We start from the raw sequence: 21618 nt of genomic DNA, 5'->3' as shown, positions 1-21618 counted from the left end.
TAAGATATTAAAGAAATTAGTTAAATGTAATTTAAAAATTAATTTTAAAAAATATAGTTATACTAAAATACAAAAAAAAATATAATTTTTAATTATTCAAAAAATCATATGTATCTAATAAATTTTGTCTTTTTAGCATGCATGAATCAATTTATAAGATTAATAACATGAAAGCAACTTCATATGTTTTTCCAAATAGCTTAATATCTCCAAATAAATATAACACTATTAATGCAAATTATACAGACAATCTAAATACTAAAAATAGAGATGCCTATGAATACAGTAATGATAAATTAAAACCAATGTATAATTCTATTAGCTCTCCTGTATACAATGAGCATGCGTATAATAACCCAAATATAATAAAACCAACAACTATATCAAAAAATTGTCATAATAATGGATTCCAGAAAAATTCAAATTGCCTAAGTTCTTTGCCGTGCTTAAGCGCAAACTGCAAAAAAATAGAAAATATAAGTACAGGAAAAAATAATAACAAATATATAGTAAAACAAGTATATAACCCTCCATGTTATTTGTACAATAGACAATTTATTTTACCAAATAATTGTGAAAATATCCATAACGACACATCAGTAGTTCCTCAAAATTGCGAACAATCCACTTATAATAAACATTTTGCAAAACTAAATTCGTATGAACACATTCCAAATGTAAGTCTTCAAAACAATGAAAATGAAATGAGATATATCCATGAACCATTTAAAAAAAGAGTAACAAAAGAAAACATATATGAAATGACTAGGAAAACTAAGTTAAACGAACTAATTAAAACAAAAGATGATCAAATTAAAGAGTTAGAAAAAAATATAGAAAAGGAAAAATCCCTAAATGAATTAGATAGCACTTTAGAAAATCAAAAATTAAAAGAAAGACTTTTAGATCAAAAAATTAAGTACGAAGAAGCTCTAAAACATTTAAAAAAAGTAGAAGACGAAAAAAGAACATTAAAAACAAGTCTAAATGCTAGAGATAAAGTATTAACAAAACTAGAAAATGAAATAGGATTAGTAGATAATGAAAATAATTTTTTGCTTAAAGTAAAAGAAAATACGAATTTAAATGAGATACATAATGTTTTTAAATATTTACATGGTGATGCAAATGAAGTGATGATGAAAAATTTAAAAAAAAACAAAGAGATTGAATATTCAGATGAAGATGAATTAGAGAAAAAAAATTACAGATTGTATAAATCCAAAATGGGTAAGGATATTTTTACTGAAAATGAAGATATATTAAATGGTGAGAAAAATATTTATAATAATAAGAAAAAAGAAAAAAAAATTACTAAAACTAATATATTAGATAAAAATGATGTGTATCTATTAAAATCAACAGTGGTAGAATTAGAAAAGGAAATTCATGATTTAAAAGAGGAAAACAAAAATGTTAATTTTAAATATGAAAATACTTTTAAAACATTGAGTGAATTAAGAAAAGATACTTTAGAATATATGGAATCTATTGTTTCTCGTGATATGAGAATTGCATATATGGAAAGTATGCTGCAAAAATGTGAAAAAGATCTTTCAAAACTAAGAGAACATTTTAAAAAGCAGCAATTAATATATGGAGAAAAAATTGATAAATTAACTTCAGAAATAAAAATTTTAGAGAAGCAGTCATCTCATTTACAATCTATGATACAAGAAAAAGACGCACAAATAGTTTTACTAAAAAGTGAAATAGTACGTACCGAAACATTAATTAAGCAATATGAAGAAAGAAATAAGGAACTTCAAGCTGAACTAAGATTAATGTGCAATAATTTAGAAAATGTAATTGAAGCATCAAATAAAAAAGACTTATTTATGAATGAATTAGAACAACAAATAAGAGAAAATGAAGTTCATAGGCAGCATGCCTATTTAAAAGAAGTAGCTAAAAATAGGAAAATTCATACAGATATGAAATTTAAAGAGATTTTATATGATAAATCAGCAAAAAAAAAAATTGATGAATTGCATAGCTTACAGAAGGAATTATATTTAAATAAAATTCAAATACAAAAAGCAAAAGATGCATTTGAAGTTCTTAGAAGGGAACCCAAAGCAGAATGTTTAATTCAGGATAATATAGATTGTGATTATAGTACTGTTAATAATTTATCTGAATTTAAAAATGAAAAAAACTCAGAAAGTATGATAGACGATACAAAAATACTAACTGAAATTTACCCGGAATATAAAAATACCAATAAATTACCAAAAAGAAAAAAAGACAAAAAGTGATATATATGTATAACTTCAATATATATAAAATTCTAAAATAAATTGAGTGAAAATAAAGAAAAAAAGAAAATTAATAAAGATAAAAAATATATTTATATAATTTTTAATTATAAAAAGATATTAAGAATATTTTGAACATTAAAAAGTGAAATTGAATATATATATACATATAATAAAGTGGATAAGTTCACATTAATATATTCAAATTAATATGTAAAAATAATTTTTACACAATATTTTTTATAAAATAAATTAATTGTTTTTGATATAACATTGCATAAGCTTAATATATGTATTTTTTTTTTTTTTTTTTTTTTTTTTTACACATTTTTTTTTTTTCTTAATGGATTTATATATATATAAAATAAAATTAAAATTTAAATATAGCACATTAATTTTATAATAAATTAATATATAATTTTATCTATAATTTTATCAAATTTTATTCACATATAAATTTGTTAAAAATCCTATATATGACTTTATAAATAATTTTACATACTGTTTTGTCAATGATTTTATAAATATGATTTTATAAAAATTATCAATGATTTCACCAATAATTTTACGTTTTATTGATATATTTTATTTTTTTAAAAAAATATTGCTATTTTAAAAAAAATAATAAAAATAAAGCATATCTTGCTTTTTTTTATAAATTATATATCATATTAAAATAATAAATAAAATATTTGCTACTTTATTTATTTAATATATATGAAGTATATGAAAAAAAAAAAAAATTGTCAAAAAATAAATAAATATTTTTCAAAAATTGTAATGCAAAACTTGTCTAATTCCAAAATGGGACATTTTTATCAGGAACACACTTCCATTCTTCTTCTAAAATTAATTTTACTTTTTTTTTTACCCATCTTGGTTTCCAATCCTGACTTAGCCAAAGCCATTTTCCTGATTTTCCTCTTTTCATCATTGGCTTACCACCTTTCACTGCTCTAGTGTGTGGAAATCTAACTACTTTAAAAATTTTGTCTGTAAACAAGAATTGCAATTGACTCAAAAATTTAATTACATTTTCATTATAAGCACCTAAATATAAAATAATATTTTCAATAAGAACTTTCGATTTCTTATGATCTAGATTGTTTAAAGGAAAACTTAATTTATAAGACTCTAATGCGCAATGTAACAAATTGTCTATATCTTCTATATCTAGATATTTTATTGCTAAAATTCTATAGATCCTACTTAAATACTTTATTTTTATTTCATTTTCTATTTTTATATTATCACCTTTTTGTATATTTTCTTTTAAAGCGTTTTTCTTTAATGACATCTTTATATCATTCATTTCCTCTTCTCTTGACAAAAATTCATCTATATTTTTAATTTTGTTTAAATGTATAATTTTAGAGTTATCAAAAGTAATTATTGGCTCTTTGAAATGGATTGAATTCAATATTTCTATATTTATTTGATTTGTTTCATCTAAATAATTTTTTAATTCAATTACTTTTTCAAGAGATAAGAGTTCCTCATCAAATAAATAGAGAAATCCTTTTGCTGCTATTTTATTATAATTGAGATTTATATCTAAGTATGTACTATGATTCATAAGTATCTCATTTAAAAAAAATTTAATAAATGTTATATTTTTCTTCTTTTCATTTAGCAACAACTCTAATTTTTTAAATATTACATAAGATTGACAATTGTATTTTGATTGTAGATTATTTAATACATCATTTTTAAAAAAATGCTTATTTTCATTATCTATATAATCCTTTTTTTTTAATATTATATCGTTTTTTAAATATAATTCATCCTTTTTCATATCTTCTATATAGTTCATATGGGAAAGCTCTTCTTCTCTAATCAAAAAATCACTGATATCATCTACTTGGCTTATTGTATTAAAGTAGCTATGACACCTATTTAATATTTTTTTTAAATTAAGTTCATTTAATTGATTTCCTGTTATTTCCTCAATTAATTTGTTTTTATGTCTTAATTGAATTAAAGGAATAGATTTTATATGAAATTTTTGAATTAGTAAATGATTATTACTGATATTTAATTTGTATATTGGTATTTTTTTATTTAACTTACACTTCAATTCATTATTACTTATATCAATTATTTTATTAAGATAATTTAAACATTGATGAGAATAGTCAGCATACCCATAAATTAAAAAAGTCTTTTCATTTTTTATAATACTGCTGAAATTATAATCATTTATTTCTTTACATACTAACACATTATCATAAATATTTTTATGATTTGAAATAAAACTGGTGAATTTATATTTTTTAAATAAAAAAAAAAACACATTCTCACATTTTTTTATATTAGGAAGTAATAAATATTCCATGATATATTTATATATAGATATATATATGCATATATATATTTTTTTTTTTTCTTTAATATGATTAATCTATTATCTTCTTAAATATATATTTTTTCTTTTTAATCTTTCCATTTTTCGATAAATAACTTTTAAAAACATTAAATTGAAGCATTTAACAATTTCATAACAAAATATTATAAAAATAAAAAGGGTTATTTTTTTTATAAATATTTACACAATTTTTTATTCCATTTGTGATATTGCCATTTTTTCTTCTAATTTTTTTGTTAGCTAATAAAAAATTATTCAAAAAAAGTGTATAAGCATTTTGAGCATTTTGCATAAAATTAAATTTTTTTTTGTGAAAATTATAATACATAATAATAATATCATAAAAATTACATATATTTATAAAAAAAAAAAAAAAAAGCACAATAAAAAATATACATTTTAATATAAATTTACTATATCCAAGTGAATGCTTATATTCATAAATTTCTTGTTTGTTATGCTTTCATTATTATTTTCATTACAATAAACATTTTCGTTTTCTCTTAAAATGACAGTTTTTAAATTATTTAATTCTAAAAGTAAAGAATATGTATGTATATAAACATTTAAAAAAAAGAGTATTATTCACTAAAAAAAATATATTATCATATAAAAATGTTTGTTCTTTATAATTCAGTATATATGTTTACCCTTAACAATAAATCTTTGAAACTCATAAATGTGTGTATCCTTTTCTTTGAATTTATCTAGTAAACTAAAAAAGGAAATACGAAATTTATGATTTTACAATATGAAATTACTTTTGATAATAAAAAATTTAATATACAAATGAATAAATAAAAAAATAAACTATTTTATATAGAAATTATAATTATTACCTTCCTATGTTTTTTCTATATTTATCCTTAATGATGTTTATAATTTTTTTTTTTTTTTTTAATTCTGATTCTAAATTTAATTTTTCACTATTTATAACCTAAAAAAAAAAATTAAAATAAACTTCGTTATGTATAAAAAAATACTCACTATATTTGTCATGTTTAATATTTTAAAAAAAATACTTCTATATTATTTCTTAAATTAATATTTTCTGCTGTTAGAATTTCTGATTGCAACAATTCTTTATTTCTACTTTTTATCATTTTTCTATATGTCTTGGATAAATCTTTTAAATCCTTAAAAAAAAAAATTATATCCCAAATTAATCTACGTGAAACAATAAGCATTTTTTTCAATTTTTTAAGTAACAGTCTTTACTTCTATTCTTTCATTTAATGCAGAAATTTCTTCTTTTAAATTTAAATTTTCTTTTTTTATTTTATTTACATTATCTTCTAATTTTTCTTTTTCTTTATGAATTTCAGTTATTTTATTTTCTATTTCCACATAAGCATATTCTAGATTCTAATTATATAATTTAATTTAAAAAGAAAAATATATATATATGTGTATATTTTTTTATATTTTTTTATATTATATTATATTTTTATTTTATATTTTTTTTTTTTTTTTCTTCTAAAATACCTCTAATTTTTTTTTAAGAGCTTCTGTTTCTTTTTTAAGAATTGTTTTTTCATAATTAGATTTATTCTTTCAGCATATATGTATAATCACATATATGTATATATATATAAATATAATATAATTAACTTTAATATTTAATTACTTATAAAAATATAAACTATAATATATATTTTTAAATTTTCATTGATTTTTAACCAAAAGATTTTTATATTTTTCTTCTAAAATTAAATATTCCATTTCTATGAACTATTTATTGTTATATATATAGATAAGATAAAAATGTATCTGTAAAAAAGAAGAATTGTGAATTTTTATTACTTTTTCAAATTCATATCTTATATCTTTAATTTTTCTTTTTTTATTACTTAAAAAAATTATTAAATTATTTATATTTAGGATAATTAGATATGTATTAACAATAGTTATATATTTTAAGGAAATATATATTTTTTTTTTTATATTCATTCTCTTTTGCTTTCTCTGGGTATTTAATAAATGATAATTTTTGAATTTTTGTTAATAGAAGAGTTAAACTATTTAATTATCTAAACTTTTTTTTCTATATGAATTATAATTTTTTTTGTATTATAATGTTCATAGTAGTATAAATGAACATTTCTTTATTAAAATACATAGTAAAACAATAATCTACATATTTATTTTTTCTTATATGTCATAAATATTAAATAGTTTAGTTGTATTAAAATATATATAAATATAAAAATTATAATTATAAACTCAAAATAAAATCTCTTTTAAAAGTGTAATAACCTTATATAAAATGAAGCTATAAGAATCAAGAGGAATATAAATTAGGTGAATAAATAATGCCTAAGCCTATATCTTATTTTTGAATATTAAAAGTAATCTTTATAAATTTTAAAAATTATTAAGATACATTTTTTATTAAAAAATGAATAAAAGAAAGTTGAAAATTTTTTAAATAAAGAATTATAAAAAATGATGTTTCATTATATATATATATATATATATATATATTAGTATTTTATGAGTTCTTCAGACTGAAAATAAAATTTCAAGACAAAAAAATAAAACATTTCATATTATATTTGTATATTAAAATAAAATGTAAATGTATAAAGTTTGTAAATTTTCCTTTTAACAAATATATTTTTTATGTTATGAAAGTATAGTAAAACTTCATGCCTAAAAGTTTTTGAAATTTTAACTATAAAGTCTATTTTTATTATTATTTCTTTAGTTGAAATAATTTCGATACTAGAAACTTTTCCCTTTTTAATTAAAACAGTTTCAATACTAAAATTTTTTTTTCACATTTATGCATAATTGAGTAATAAAATAAAAGAAAAAGACATATTAATATGGTTATTCTTTAAAAAATTTTATTTTTAAAATTTTGTCTTTTGTGAAAATTTCCTTAATATTTATCATATAATTATACAAATAATACATAAATTTCTTAGAGTTTATTTTTTCTATAAAACTATGGGGAATTAATATAAAAAATATATCTTTAAATTTAAATAAATAAATAAATAAATATATATATAAACTCATACATTTATCCATATATATTTATATTGACTTGTTATAGCATTTTAATGAGAAAATTGCTTTTGTGAAATTATTTAAAAATAAATAAGGTTAAAATAATAAATATTTTATTATTAATTTTTTCAAAAATAACAAATCGAAATTTTTAATAATTAATTGCTTTAAATTATTGATAAAAAGTTATTAAATAAGTATTGAAATAAATGAGCAAATGTATCCAGGAAAAATATTTAAAAGATAATAGAAAAAATGATTTGTGAATAAATTTCATATTTTTCTTAATTTAAAAAGAAAAAGTAAAAAGTAAAAAGAAAAAAACAAAAAACAAAAAACAAAAAACAAAAAGCAAAAAGCAAAATACAAATTATTATCTAAAAAAAAAAAAAAAAATTAAAAGGAAAATATAAAAATATTAAAAATATATATATATATATATATTACAAGAATATAAAATAAAAGAATGATATAAAAATGTTAAAGATGTAACAACAAAAAAAAAAAAAAAAAAATTCTAAAAATATTTCAAAAAATTACTTTAAAAAGAAAAAAAATAATTAAAAGTAAATATAAATTGGTCTAAAATTTTTTTTTTTTAAAATGCATATAGAAGAAATAATTTTAGATGGTTTTAAAAGTTATCCTACTAAAACAGTAATTGGGCCATTTCACCCTCAATTCAATGCAATAACTGGTTTAAATGGGAGTGGTAAATCCAATGTTTTAGATGCTATTTGTTTTGTTATGGGAATAAGCAATTTAAATTTGATTAGAGTAAATAGATTGGATGAATTAATTTATAAACAGGGTCAAGCTGGAATAACAAAAGGAAGTGTTACTATAAAATTTAACAATGAAGAAAAACCTAGCCCTTTACAAGAACCATATAGAGATATGAAAAATATTACAATTACTAGACAAATAGTATTAGGAGGAAGAAATAGATATCTTTTAAACAGTCACAATGCAAAACCAAAAGATATTAGTGATTTTTTTCAATCACTAAAATTAAATATTAATAACCCACATTTCCTAATTATGCAAGGGAAAATTACAAAAGTTATTAACATGAAACCAATAGAGCTTCTTGGTTTAATTGAAGAATCAAGTGGTACTAAACTTTATGAAGTTAAAAGAACTAATGCTATTAAGTTAATGATGAAAAAAGATCAAAAATTAAATGAAATAAATAAAGTATTAGTAGAAGAAATAGAGCCTACTCTAGTAAAATTAAAAAAAGAGAAAGAAGAATATAATAAATTTGTTAGTAATAATGAAGAAATTGAAAAATATGAAAAAGTTGAAATATCTTATAAATACTATGTTGCTAAAAATATGATGGAAAAGTGTCAAGAAAAAATTGAATATTCTAAAAATGAACAAAAAAATTTAGAAGGAGAAATACATGATATTGAAAAAGAAATAACTAAATATAAAAAAGAAAAAGAAAAAATTGTTAGTGAAACTACTATAGCAAATGAGCCTATGAAACTTCTTATACAAGAGAAAGAACAATTAGAGAAAAAGATTTCTCGCTTACAATCAGAAGCTAAAATTGAAAATAAAGAAAAGGAAAAAGAAAAAAAAAAAAAAGAAGATATAAAAAAAGAAATAAAGCAAATAGAAAAGAAATTAGATGATTATCAAAAATATGATGAAAAAAATAATAAAAATTTAAAGTCGTATGAAGATCTAAAAAAAAAAATTGATGTTTTAAAAGAAGAATTAAATGAGAAACAACTTACCATGAATTGTCTATTAAGTGGGGGAATTAATAATAATCAATACACAGGCTCTTTTAGAGAACAGTTAAAAAATTATAAAACTGATTTAAGCAAAACAGAAACTCAGATAAATAATTTATTACAAAATAGTAAACATCTTGAAAAGGAAATTATTACCTTAAAAGAACAGAGAAAGAAATTTGAAAAAGAGTTTAATGAAATAAATAAAGAAAAAGAAATGGAAGAAAAAAAGAAAATATCATGTGAAAAAGAATTACATAAGTTAAATGAGAAATATAATAATTTTATAGAGTTAGAGAAATTGCAAGAGGAGAAAAACATATTAACAAATGAAGTAGAAAAGTTAAAACAGGAATTAATAGTATTAAAAAATCTAGTTAGTAATGTTAAAATAGAATATAAAATTCCAAGTAATATGAAATCAACTGATATATTAGGACAGATATATGAATTAATTAAAATTAAAAAGGAATATGGTAATACTGCATTAGCAGTTCATTTAATATTAGGAGGAAAGTTATCATATTTACTTGTTCATAATAAAGAAAATAGTAAAAAATTATTTGAATATAATAACTTTTCTAAAAGTACTAAAAGAGTAACATTGTTACCTTTAGATGACTGCGTAATTTCAAGAGAGTTAAATGAAAAAAATATCGAAGAATGCAGAAAACATGTAGGATTAGATATAAAGGATAAAAAATCAGTTATTTATTTTTTAGACATTATGGAATATGATAAAAAATTAGAAAGACTCATTAAATATTTATTTAATGGAACACTAATATGCTCTAATGTTGATTTATGTAAAAAAATTACTTATAATACAAATAGAAAATTATCTTATCCTACTATAACCTTAGAGGGTGATAAGTTTGATACATCAGGAAGTATGTCGGGTGGTTCTAATAAAAATGTAAATTTGTTTTTATTAAATTATGAAAAATATGAAAATAAAAAGAAGGAATACAGTGAAAAAGAAAGCCAATTAAAAATCATAAATGAAAAGTTAATAATTTTAGAAAAGGAAGAAGAAAAAAGAAAAAAATTTTCTAAAGAATTACAAATTTATACGAACAATTTAAGTAATATTGAAAACAGGATAGAAACTAGTAAATATGGAAATTTGAATCAAAAAATAGAAGAACATAAGCAAGAAATAGAAAAGGGAAGAAAAGAGCTTAATGAATTATATGAAGAACAAAAAAAATTAACTGAGGTTATACGTAAAATTGAAAAAGATATATCAGAATATGAAGCAAATAAAGATAAAAAAGAAGATGATTTAAAAAAAAGCATAAAAAAGTTAAAAAATAAAATAAAAGAATTAGAAGCAGAAGAACATAAAAAAAAAGAAGAAGTAGATGATGTCTTTTTACAAATAGAAAACTATAAAAAACAAATGGAAAAAGAAAATAATGATTTAAATAATGTTGATGAAACTATAAATGAAATAGAAAAAAGAATAGTAGAAATAGAAAATAATATTAATATTACAAAAGAAGATTTAAAAAAAGTAGAAGAAAAAATAATAGATCTTCAGGCAAGTTTTAGTTCTTATGAAAGTGAAATTAAAAACATAATTAAGGCAATTGAAGATTTAGAAAAAAAAAAAAGTGAAGATATGTTAGAATTAAAAAAATTAGAAAATAGTTTAATTGATTTACAAAAAGAATCAAAGACAGCAAGTGATACTGTGAAATATTTAAATAAAACTCATGTATGGATAGAATCATATGAACCTTTGTTTAATAAAAAATATACTCCTTATGATTTCGAAAATTTTAGACATGACGCTATCAAAAAAAAAATACAGGCATTACAAAGTGAACAAAATAAATTATCTATAAATATTAATAGAAAAGCAATTCAAATGTATGAACAAGTACAAGTGGATTATAAAGATTTAATAACTAAGAAATCTCAAGTAGAAGAGGATAAAAAAAAAATACAAGAAGTCATAGCAGATCTTGATGTAAAAAAAAGTGAAAGTTTATTAGCAATGTATCAACAAATTAATGAATATTTTCAAGCAATTTTTTCTACTCTTTTAAATAATGCACAAGCTAAATTGTGTATTATTGATGGAAACTTATCCAATGGAATAGAAATGAAGGTTGAAAATAAATGAATAAATAAATAAAATAAAATAATAATATATATTTTTACGTAAATTAAATATTATATACTTATATATCATTTTTCTTTGTCATTCACTTATTTTATCTGGTGTTTATATATATAATAGTGTATTTTTAATTTTATTTTATTATTTATTATAATTATTTTTTTTTCTCTTATTCTTTAAATCATTTTTTAGATTGCATTTAACAATAACTGGAAGGAATCCCTAACTGAATTAAGTGGTGGGCAAAGAAGCCTTTTAGCACTGTCTTTAATTTTAGCATTATTGAAAGTTAGAACAGTACCAATGTATATTTTGGACGAAATTGATGCAGCACTAGATTTAAATCATACTCAGAATATTGGGGATATGATAAGAACTCAATTCCCTCATTCTCAATTTATTATTGTTTCGTTAAAAGAAGGTATGTTTTCTCACGCTGATGTTTTATTTAAAATGAGATTTATAGATGGTATTTCTACAGTAAATAGGCATTCTCTAGATATCAGACAAAATACAAATAAAAAAGAAGTTAATGAAGTAAAAAGAAGAAGAGTTACAATTCATGAAAAGGAATCTGACGAAGATTAATATTTTCATGGAAAATAATTTTTTTTTCTTTGTAAATACATTTGCTTTTCTTTTTCTGATTTTTTTAGAATTACCGATATTATCTCTTTTTTATATTTTTCTTTGCAAACTAATTTAACTTTTATATTAAGGAACATATAAAAAAACCTAAATTTTTTTTAAATAATATTTCCTTGTATTTAATATAAAATATATAAATTACTGAAAATAGAAAGATTCAGAAAATTAACAAAAAAAAATTTATAAAAATACAAAAAAACTAATTTTTCGTTTTTTTTTTTTTTTTTTTTGTTTCTGTTTCGATAAAATTTGTAATGTATATATCTTCAAAAAAGGTCACCTTTTTTTTAGGATAATATATTTAGATGCAACATAAAAAACATATCTCATAAAATTAATATTGAAACAAAATATAAAATATTATATATGAAATGATTAAAAAATAAAATAAAAAATACGACAATGATAATAAAGTAGTGATAATAAGTATATTGACAATAACTGTAATCATCATTATTATAAGGATAAAATAATATTAAATATAAAAACAACAATAAAATAATAAATAAATTAGCAAATTAAAGGCAATTATAATACTAAAATAATATAGTAAATTAAAAAAATTTTTTAATAACTAATGCAGTTAATAGGTAATATTAATAATTTAAAATATATACATATATATGTACCTTCTTATTTAGGTACATTATATTTCTTAATTTAACATAATATTAGCAACGCTTTGTATAATATCTTCAATTAAAATGTTTTTCATCATATCTGATATAGATTGTAATTCAAAATATGTAGATATCTTGTTTTCTACATCAAATTCATCTATATAAGAAATATCATTATAATTATTGGTAAACATAATTTTTTTATTTTCTAGATTTACTGCCAAATACTGCTTTGTATTTGAATTCAAAATATGTACATAAGACTTTTTTATATCCTTATTATATTTTCGACACCTCTCTATTATAAAATGCGTATTTAAAAAATTCTGAATACTTTCATTTTTAATATGAATAGCAACTAAACTGTCATTAAGATAAGACGAAAAATAACTCCCTATTATATTTTTATTTTTATTTATTTTATTAAAGTCATTTATTTCATCTTTTGGCAAGGATCCTCTATATTGAAATGCAACTAGGTGAGCTAACATATTTTTATGTTTTATATTTTTTTTTTCTGTAATGTTATGATTGCCGTTTAAACTATTTTTATTTTTACAATCAAAATTGTTAAGAAATTTTTTATTATCATCATTCTTGATAGATGAATTGTTTTTTGAAGTATCTATATAATTTTTATTAAATGTATTGTTATTATCTTCATTACATTTTACTTCCTTATGGAGAAAATTATTCATATTTTTGTTATCTGAATAACAAATATCATCTAATTTTATATCACTGGAATTTTCTGAAATGAAATTATCAATGCTTGAAAGATTACTTTCCATTAAGCAATCTTCTATTTTAGTAGAATTACTTAATATTGTTTTGTCTTTGCTTATATTACTTAAAATTTTTTTATTTTCTATTAAATTAATTGATTCACCTTTAGACTCTAAATGTATGTTTTCACTGTTTTCTTCTATTTTTAAAAGATTAATTTCTTTCATTTCATTTATTGAAGATTCTTTATTTTTTTCGTCATTATTTATATAGTTATCTTTTTTTTCTTCATTTTTTAAAGTATCTCTGTTTTCATCATCATTATTTAAAGTATTATCCTTTTTTTCATACTTCTTTAAATTGCCTTTGTTTGATTCATTATTATTTAAAAGGTTATCCTCTCTTTCTTCCTTTTTTAAATTTTCTTTGCTTTCCTCATTATTTAAAGAGTTATTCTCTTTCTTCTCCATTTTTAAAGTACTTTTGTTTTCTTCATCCTTTTTTAAAAAATTTTTGTTTTCCATATTATGTTCTGAAGAATCATTATTTTCTTCTTTGCTCCCATTAAGTTTCATAAAATTTCTAGAAAACCTTTTCGATGAGCTTATATCCTTATTTCCTGATTCTCCTTTTTCATGTTCAGGAAAACCATTTTCATTTTTATCTTGATACCAATAAAATAGGTCATTAAAGTATCCATAGAAATATCTCCAAAAAGAATTTTTGTGTTCTAATTTTGTTTCTTTTTCATATACATAATAATTATATTTATAATTTTTATCTAATATAGAAATATTAAAAAATCCTATATCCTTACCAACTATGACTTTTTCAGATTCTTCTATAAAATGGGGTTCTACATCAAAGTATATATCATGATTCGCGACTTTAATAGCATATGTTCTAACTTCATCTTTTAATATTTTATTTATAATTTGTATTTGCCTTATTTTACTTACTAAATTATCATTTAATATAAATTTACTTACTATTTCTCTCATTTCAGAATAATATGAAGATAAAAGCATGATTTCCTCATTATTTGTTCTTTCTTCAGTATTATATATATCCTGGAATTTATTGCACATATATTCAGCACAAAGAAAATTTTTAAATATAATTTCCTCTTTAGTTTCTGCTTTTTTAATATCTTCATAATATTTTAGAAAATTGTCAATATATTCATCTTGAAAAAATAAATATATACAACATTTCAAAAATTTCTCTAGGAGAACCTTTACGTTAGAAGCATTATCTGTCTTATTTAATACTTTATATTTTTTTAATAATTTACTATAAAACTCAAAAAAAAATCCATACTTTGGTAAATTGTCATTATTCCTTATTTCAGACGAACTATTTTCGTTTAACAAATGATTTGTTCTTGAAGCATGATAATTTTTTTGCTTATTTGTTGATTTATACATTGATATATCCGATGACTGAGAAGTACTAAATTTTATAAATTCATTTTCATTTGTATTTTCTGATAATAATTCATAAATTTTTTTATTTTTTTCATTTCCAAATTCTTTTTTATTAAAAACACTATTAATTTTAAAATATTGTGTATCTGTTGGCCTGTTATTGTTTTTATCACCTTTTTTATTATTAAAATTATCATTTTCCTTATTTTCATTAAACAAGCTATTTTTTGAATAAGCATTTTTCATTTCTCTTATTTTATTTTGATTTGCCTGAAAATTTTTTATATTAGAATGTGCTCTTTTGAATGCTTCTCTTTCATTCCACACAAATTCTAATTTTTTTTCTGATATGTAAAGCAATAAAATGTATTTTTCTTCCTTGTCTAAATTGTCTACATTTAAGCCTAGTTTTTCAAAATCTATTTGATATATGTCAAAGCTTTCAAAATTTACACTATCTATATCTATATTATTATTAAGCGCTAATTTAGATTTAATAACATCCAATTTACTTTCTATGTTAATATCTTCTTTTTTCTCTTTATTTACACAATTTTTATTATTATTTACATTGGGAATATATATATTTCTGTTATTGTTTTCACTTTTTTTCAAATTGCCTCTTTCTATAATATCATTAATAGTATTTTTTCTTTCGAAAGTAATATCATTCTTTCTTTTATAATTGGTTGAATCACTTTTACATCTTTTTACTTGTGTTTTTTTTTTTTTTTTGTAAGATGAAAATTTATTGTTTGAAATTTCTATAGTATTATAATTCTCACTATTCCATATTACTGTTTCTTCATTACCTTCATCTGAATTTTTATGAGAATCATACTGCGACTCTTTTAAAATAGTTGATACTTCTTTATTATTCCAAAATAATTCCAAATCATTGTTTTTTATTTCATCTATTTCTGAATCATCATATATTTTTATATCTATTAACTCTTTTGAATAATTAGAATTGACTTTTTTTAATTCTTTACTTTTTATGGAGTCATCATTCTTTAATTCTTCATTGATAAGAACTACACTTTTATTTAATTCTCTTTTTTGTGTGTTACTATCATTTTCATTTGAAAAATTACAAATAAAATTAAATTTTTCAATATCATCTTTTTCACTTTTGCTTATAATTATACCATGGTTTTCATCAATCCTATATTTATTTTCATGGATGAGATTTTTTACATTTTTTTCTCTTTCTTCTTTTGTAAAATCATTCGTTAAAATTGAAGAATCAACCGAAGACAATTCTATTTCAAAATCTAGTTTTTCATTTTCTTTTTCTGATATAATTTTTCTTTTCACTTTCATATCATTATTTGCTGTTTCATTCTCTTTTTCTTCCATATTATGCTCTATACGATGTATCTTTTTTTGTACTTTATCATTTGTGTCACTTTCATTTATAAAAATTTTTTGTATCATTATTTCTTCAGATGATTTTTTTTGTAAATCATTAGTATTTATTATATTACTTTGTAACAATTTTTTTTTATTATATTTTAACTTATTACTGTTATATATTTTTTGTTTTATTGCATTCTTAGAAAATTTTTCAGAACTCTCTTTAATTTCACTATTTTTTTCTCTTAAATTTAATGTATTTAATTCATTATTTATTTTATAAGATTTAAAACATTCAGTAATATTTTCTTTTTGTGTATTTTTAGTGTTTTTTTCAATATCATAATTATTTTTAACATCTAAATTATTATTAACATAAATTTCACTTGAATTACCTGAATAATCCTCGTTTTTTTTTTTTTTTTTATTTTTTAAATTGAGATTATACAAGTAATCATTTCGTGCGCTATTTGCTTTTTCTATTATTTGATCTTTTTTAATATTTTCTTTACTTTCTATTTTACTATAATTTTTAACTATATTATTTTGTGTGCTTTCATATTTTTTATTCGGCATATTTTTTATATTCTTATTTTTTTTTATTAATGTATCATTCTGTTCTGTTTTATCCATTTTTATATATATATCATTTTGTGTATTTTCATTAATTTTTATATTTTCACCATTGTGTCTATTTTTTTCATTTTTTATATTAATGTCATATTTATTTATGCTTTCCTTCATTTCATTGTCTTTGCTATTATTAAATGATTCACTAAATGATAATTTTTTTTCAATGTCTTCACTTTTCATAGTTATATTATTTGAATTTTCTTTATTGAATAATTCCTCATTTATACTATTTGTGCTTTTTATATTGTTATTTTTTTCTTTATTTACAATTTTAAAATTTTCATTATTGTCACTTTTATTTTCAACGCATGCTATATAACTTATCTTCTCCCTGTAAGAGCAAGGTGATGAATGATTTTTTTTTAATATTATCTCTTTTTTTTTCGATGAAATTTTTTTTTCATTATATGATATATCATTTTGATCTGAACTATATTCATTTACTGCTTTATGCTTTAATCTATTTAGAGATTCTTCACTATATGTTGATAAATTGTTCTTTTCATTATCTATACTTTTTTCGGTATATAATATATTTTTTTCAGAGGTTTCGATAATATCTGTATAATGATATGCATATTTTTTGGATATGTCACAATACTCATATGAATTATGATTTATTTTTTCTGAATTGGATTTGTTAAATTCGTTATTAAACACATTTTTTTTATCTTCATTAACTTCTTTATTATTCTTTTTATATTTTTCCTGCATCTTTAATATATTTTTTCCTTTTTCTTGAAGAAAAGTTGTTTTCATACACATATGTATATATAAAACATAATAGGTTATTATAATGAATTATTTTTTTTGTAGATAATATAATAAAATAATACTTATTACAATTTAGATAAAGAAAAAAAGTTTTATAAATTATTATTTTACTATATACTTAAGAGTATTCCATCTTTTCATAGTTACATAGAATACCAACACTGAATAAAATGGTTCAAAAAAAAAAAAAAAATAAATTGATATATAGAAACAATATAAACAAATGTAATTAATTGGATATTTTACTTCACAATTTTAATAAACATCTTTTTTAATATACTTTTTAAAAAGAATATGTATATATTGCATTTGGCAAATATTAAAATAAAGGTATATTAAGAAAGTAGAAGAATCATATATATAAGAATTAAAACAAATACAAAAGGCTAAAACTAAATATAATTGAATTTTATTTTAAATATTAATACTCTAAAAATTAAGATATGAAAAGAAAAATTGACATGTATTTAAATAAATTTTTAGAAATATATAGGAGATAAAATAAATATAAAATATAGAATAACTTATATTCTTAAAATTTATATATTTCATTTAATATTTATGTTATAAATTGAGTTTTCTATTGACAAAAATGAACTTAATTTTGCAATATTTTATTAAATTCTTTTATTTATTTTTTTTTCTTTTTTTTGGAAAACCACTTGTAAATATAAAATAAATAAATAAGACAATAAAAATTATCTTTAATTATAATAGTATAATAATATATAAGAATATTATCTTATTAATTTTTAATTTTCAAAAAAATTATAGAATAATTTGTAGTTATTGAGGTTACAATTTTTTGAATATTTTAATTTTTTTTTTTTTTTTTATTATAATTATTTTTTATGAATTTGAAACAATTAAAAAAATATAAATTAAGTAATATTTACTAGATTTCATATGTATTTTATTTTTTTTAACAAATATTAGTAATTAAAAATATATGTTTAACTTTTATTTTTATGGTTGTTTAATAAATTTTTATAAATATTTTTTACATAGGTGTGAAAAATTATAAATTCATTGTTACAACAAACAAAATTAAAAATTATGGAAAATGCAATTCATTAGTTTTTTGTTATAAAAAGTAAGCAATATTTACTTGTCATCTACATAAAAAAAAAAATTTACTTTTATTTTAAAAACCATACAAAATCTGTCTGAATTTTTTATATTATATCATTTTTTTTTACATAAAATTCTCATTAATTTGTAACATTTAAAATACATTAAAAAAAAATTTCACTGATATACGTATTTTGATACACATGTATTCAAAAATTATTGGCTAGCTAAAAAAAAAAAAAGTTGCAAAATTTTATTTGTAAATAATTAAAAGCTCATTTTTTAAATTTTACCAAAAGGAGAAAAACATCAAAATAATATGAACATTTTCACAATTTTTGCATTATAGCATAAATAATAGAATGTTCAACTTTATTAAACTTTTGACACAAAGAATAATTACAAAAGTAGCACTTTTACAAAAAAAAAAAAAAAAAAAATTATTGTAGACACTTTATATATTAATATTAATTTTAACTTAAAAATGCTTAAATATGCAGTTTATTCAAGAGATGAAAAAAAAGTAAAGGAAACATTAAATATATATATATATATATATATATAAAAGACGCATTTTTAAAAGAATATGGCATGCTTTTTTTTTTTTTTTTTGATATTTTAGCATTTTAAGAAAATTAAAACGTCTTAAAAAAATAAAATTAACAAAAAAAAACTAAATAAAAATTTTTTTTACTAAAAAATAAAAAAAAATTTTGTAGATTAATAAACAGATATACATTTTAATATAAATAATATAAAAAAAGAAAGTAGTATATTTTATTGAATATTTCTTTTAGGTTTTAAAACAAATTTTCCATTCTTCTTCACAAGGACTATTTCAACTTTTATATTAGCGTATTTGATCATATAACTGATTAACATAGTTATATAGATTTTTAGTTATTTCACTTTCTTTCATATCAGGATATAAATCAAAAATATCTTCTCCTAGGTTTAAACTTACAGAGGAGTAAGAACATGACCTTGTTTTTTCAATTTCATCAATATCAATTGTGTTTGGTGGAGGACATATATTATAAGTATATAACGCTAATCCTATAAAATGGGTTTTTACTTTTGATCTTTTTGCAAAAATGTGAAATGTTTGTATTATTTTTGGATCAAAAGGAGAAATTTTAATATGGCCATCCGAACCTTTTCTATCTCTCCCCCCACTTGGTGCTAGCCATATAATTTGTTTCCCTTGGTTGAATAAATTTCTTAGAGCGTTTAAAGATTTATGATTAAATAAAATTTTTTCCTCTTTTAAATGAGGAGGATTTTCAATATACTTTTTAGAATAAATACAAAGAAGATTAGCTGCAACACTAAAAGGTCTTGATAAGGGATCTGTTCTTATTTTATGACCACCAATAAAAATCATATTTCTTGAGATATCTTGAGAACCATGAACATCGAAAAAATACTTTATTATATTTGCATCTGCTTCAATATGATGATTTCCGAATATAATTATATTGTGACCTTCTTCTTTCCATTTCTCTATTTTCTTAATATTTTCAATACCTAAAAATTTAGAATTTTTTTTATCTATTAATTGAGACCAAAAATTTAATGACCATTCATATAAACTTTCATCATATCTGTGAACATTAGGAAAGGAATAATATCTATATTTGTTAAATGCTTCAATAAATTGTAAAAAAATATCTAAAAATACTTGTGGTGTGCAAGACTTATGTTTTTTAATTTCTTCTTTGTATTTTTCTAAAAAACCCTCAAATGTATTAATGTGATCTATATTATCACTATTTTCTTTTTTTAATAATTCCAATTTATCATAAATTATTTCATAAGCCCCTTCATATGTATTATCTTTTAAAATATAATTTATATTAATGTTATTGGTTGTGAAATTTGATAAATAAGATTTTAAAGGTTTATTTTTATGAAAACCTTTTGTCATATATTGAAAATCACTGTTTTTTAAATAAAAGGATCTTTTTTTCAAATTTTCAACATTTATTATTTCAAAAACCAAAAAAATCATGATGGTTAATAAATAAATGTTAATTTTAATCATCGCTTAGAAAATGAAAAGAGAACAAAAATAAAAATAATAGAATACGATAATTTGAACATAAATTTTATGTAACACCAGTGAAAATTTTTAATTTTTTAAAATGCATATATATATGAGTGTATATTATGAACTTTTTTTTTTCAATTAAGTCATTTCATTAGCATTTTCTCCTTTTTAATATCCGTTATTCTCATTTTTTTTTTCTTTTTTTATTTTGATGTAACCTTTTTTTTTATTCTACGTTTCACTTTTATCTAAGTTTTTCGAGTTAACTCCTTATGTATAATATTTTTTTTTAATACTTTTATTACACTCTTCTTTTAATATTATTATTAATACTATTATTATTTTATTTTATTTTATTTTTTTTTTATAAATATGTTTTATATATAATTTTTATTCATGTAACATTTTTTTTTTCGAATATCTCAATCATTTTAAAAATTTTCTTCTTAAATTTAAGTAAATATATATTTATTTGATTATATAAATAACTTATAACATTATTTCTTCTTTTTTATACCCAGTTAAAATTTTATCATATTTTACATATTTTTTTTTTTTCATTAAAGAATCTCACTTTATGAAATACTTGTAAATCGGTTCATTAAGATTCTATATTCTCTTAATGAGCTTTCTTGAATTTTTTTTTTTACATATATATAACTGCTTCTAATTGTATCTTAATAATAAAAAAGAAAAATAAATAATTTAAATTTTTTAATATAATAATTGTGATAAAAATTTGATATTATTATTTCGAATTTTTTTTTTTCTTTTGAGTAATTTTTAATAGAAAAAATGA

At 19.2% G+C, this 21618-nt stretch overlaps 6 protein-coding genes across 6 annotated transcripts; 2 read left to right on the top strand and 4 right to left on the bottom strand.

Moving 5' to 3' along the window:
* Positions 1 to 137: 137 nt before the first annotated feature.
* Positions 138 to 2258, top strand: PRELSG_1416600 (conserved Plasmodium protein, unknown function; the record flags this gene model as incomplete). The annotated part of the gene is made up of 1 exon (XM_028679221.1): positions 138 to 2258. The coding sequence occupies one exon, from the start codon at positions 138 to 140 to the stop codon at positions 2256 to 2258; it is 2121 nt and encodes a 706-aa protein (XP_028534957.1).
* Positions 2259 to 3051: 793 nt separating this feature from the next.
* PRELSG_1416500 (conserved Plasmodium protein, unknown function) lies at positions 3052 to 4593 on the bottom strand (the record flags this gene model as incomplete). Its single annotated transcript, XM_028679220.1, has 1 exon — positions 3052 to 4593. The coding sequence occupies one exon, from the start codon at positions 4591 to 4593 to the stop codon at positions 3052 to 3054; it is 1542 nt and encodes a 513-aa protein (XP_028534956.1).
* Positions 4594 to 4815: 222 nt separating this feature from the next.
* On the bottom strand, positions 4816 to 6345 carry PRELSG_1416400 (conserved Plasmodium protein, unknown function; the record flags this gene model as incomplete). Its single annotated transcript, XM_028679219.1, has 8 exons — positions 4816 to 4863; positions 5038 to 5156; positions 5274 to 5338; positions 5463 to 5560; positions 5646 to 5759; positions 5842 to 5988; positions 6109 to 6174; positions 6304 to 6345. 8 exons carry the CDS (start codon positions 6343 to 6345, stop codon positions 4816 to 4818), a joined length of 699 nt encoding a protein of 232 aa, XP_028534955.1.
* A 1896-nt stretch (positions 6346 to 8241) lies between these two features.
* PRELSG_1416300 (chromosome segregation protein, putative) lies at positions 8242 to 12102 on the top strand (the record flags this gene model as incomplete). The annotated part of the gene is made up of 2 exons (XM_028679218.1): positions 8242 to 11502; positions 11707 to 12102. The coding sequence occupies 2 exons, from the start codon at positions 8242 to 8244 to the stop codon at positions 12100 to 12102; spliced, it is 3657 nt and encodes a 1218-aa protein (XP_028534954.1).
* A 715-nt stretch (positions 12103 to 12817) lies between these two features.
* Positions 12818 to 17689, bottom strand: PRELSG_1416200 (conserved Plasmodium protein, unknown function; the record flags this gene model as incomplete). Its single annotated transcript, XM_028679217.1, has 1 exon — positions 12818 to 17689. The coding sequence occupies one exon, from the start codon at positions 17687 to 17689 to the stop codon at positions 12818 to 12820; it is 4872 nt and encodes a 1623-aa protein (XP_028534953.1).
* A 1930-nt stretch (positions 17690 to 19619) lies between these two features.
* G3PAT (glycerol-3-phosphate 1-O-acyltransferase, putative) lies at positions 19620 to 20813 on the bottom strand (the record flags this gene model as incomplete). The annotated part of the gene is made up of 1 exon (XM_028679216.1): positions 19620 to 20813. One exon carries the CDS (start codon positions 20811 to 20813, stop codon positions 19620 to 19622), a length of 1194 nt encoding a protein of 397 aa, XP_028534952.1.
* Positions 20814 to 21618: the final 805 nt, after the last annotated feature.

Source organism: Plasmodium relictum, assembly GCF_900005765.1.
Source record: "Plasmodium relictum strain SGS1 genome assembly, chromosome: 14".
NCBI classification, from domain to species: domain Eukaryota; phylum Apicomplexa; class Aconoidasida; order Haemosporida; family Plasmodiidae; genus Plasmodium; species Plasmodium relictum.
The sequence above is the reverse complement of the archived record's forward strand: the minus strand, read 5'-3'. Positions and strand labels throughout refer to the sequence as shown.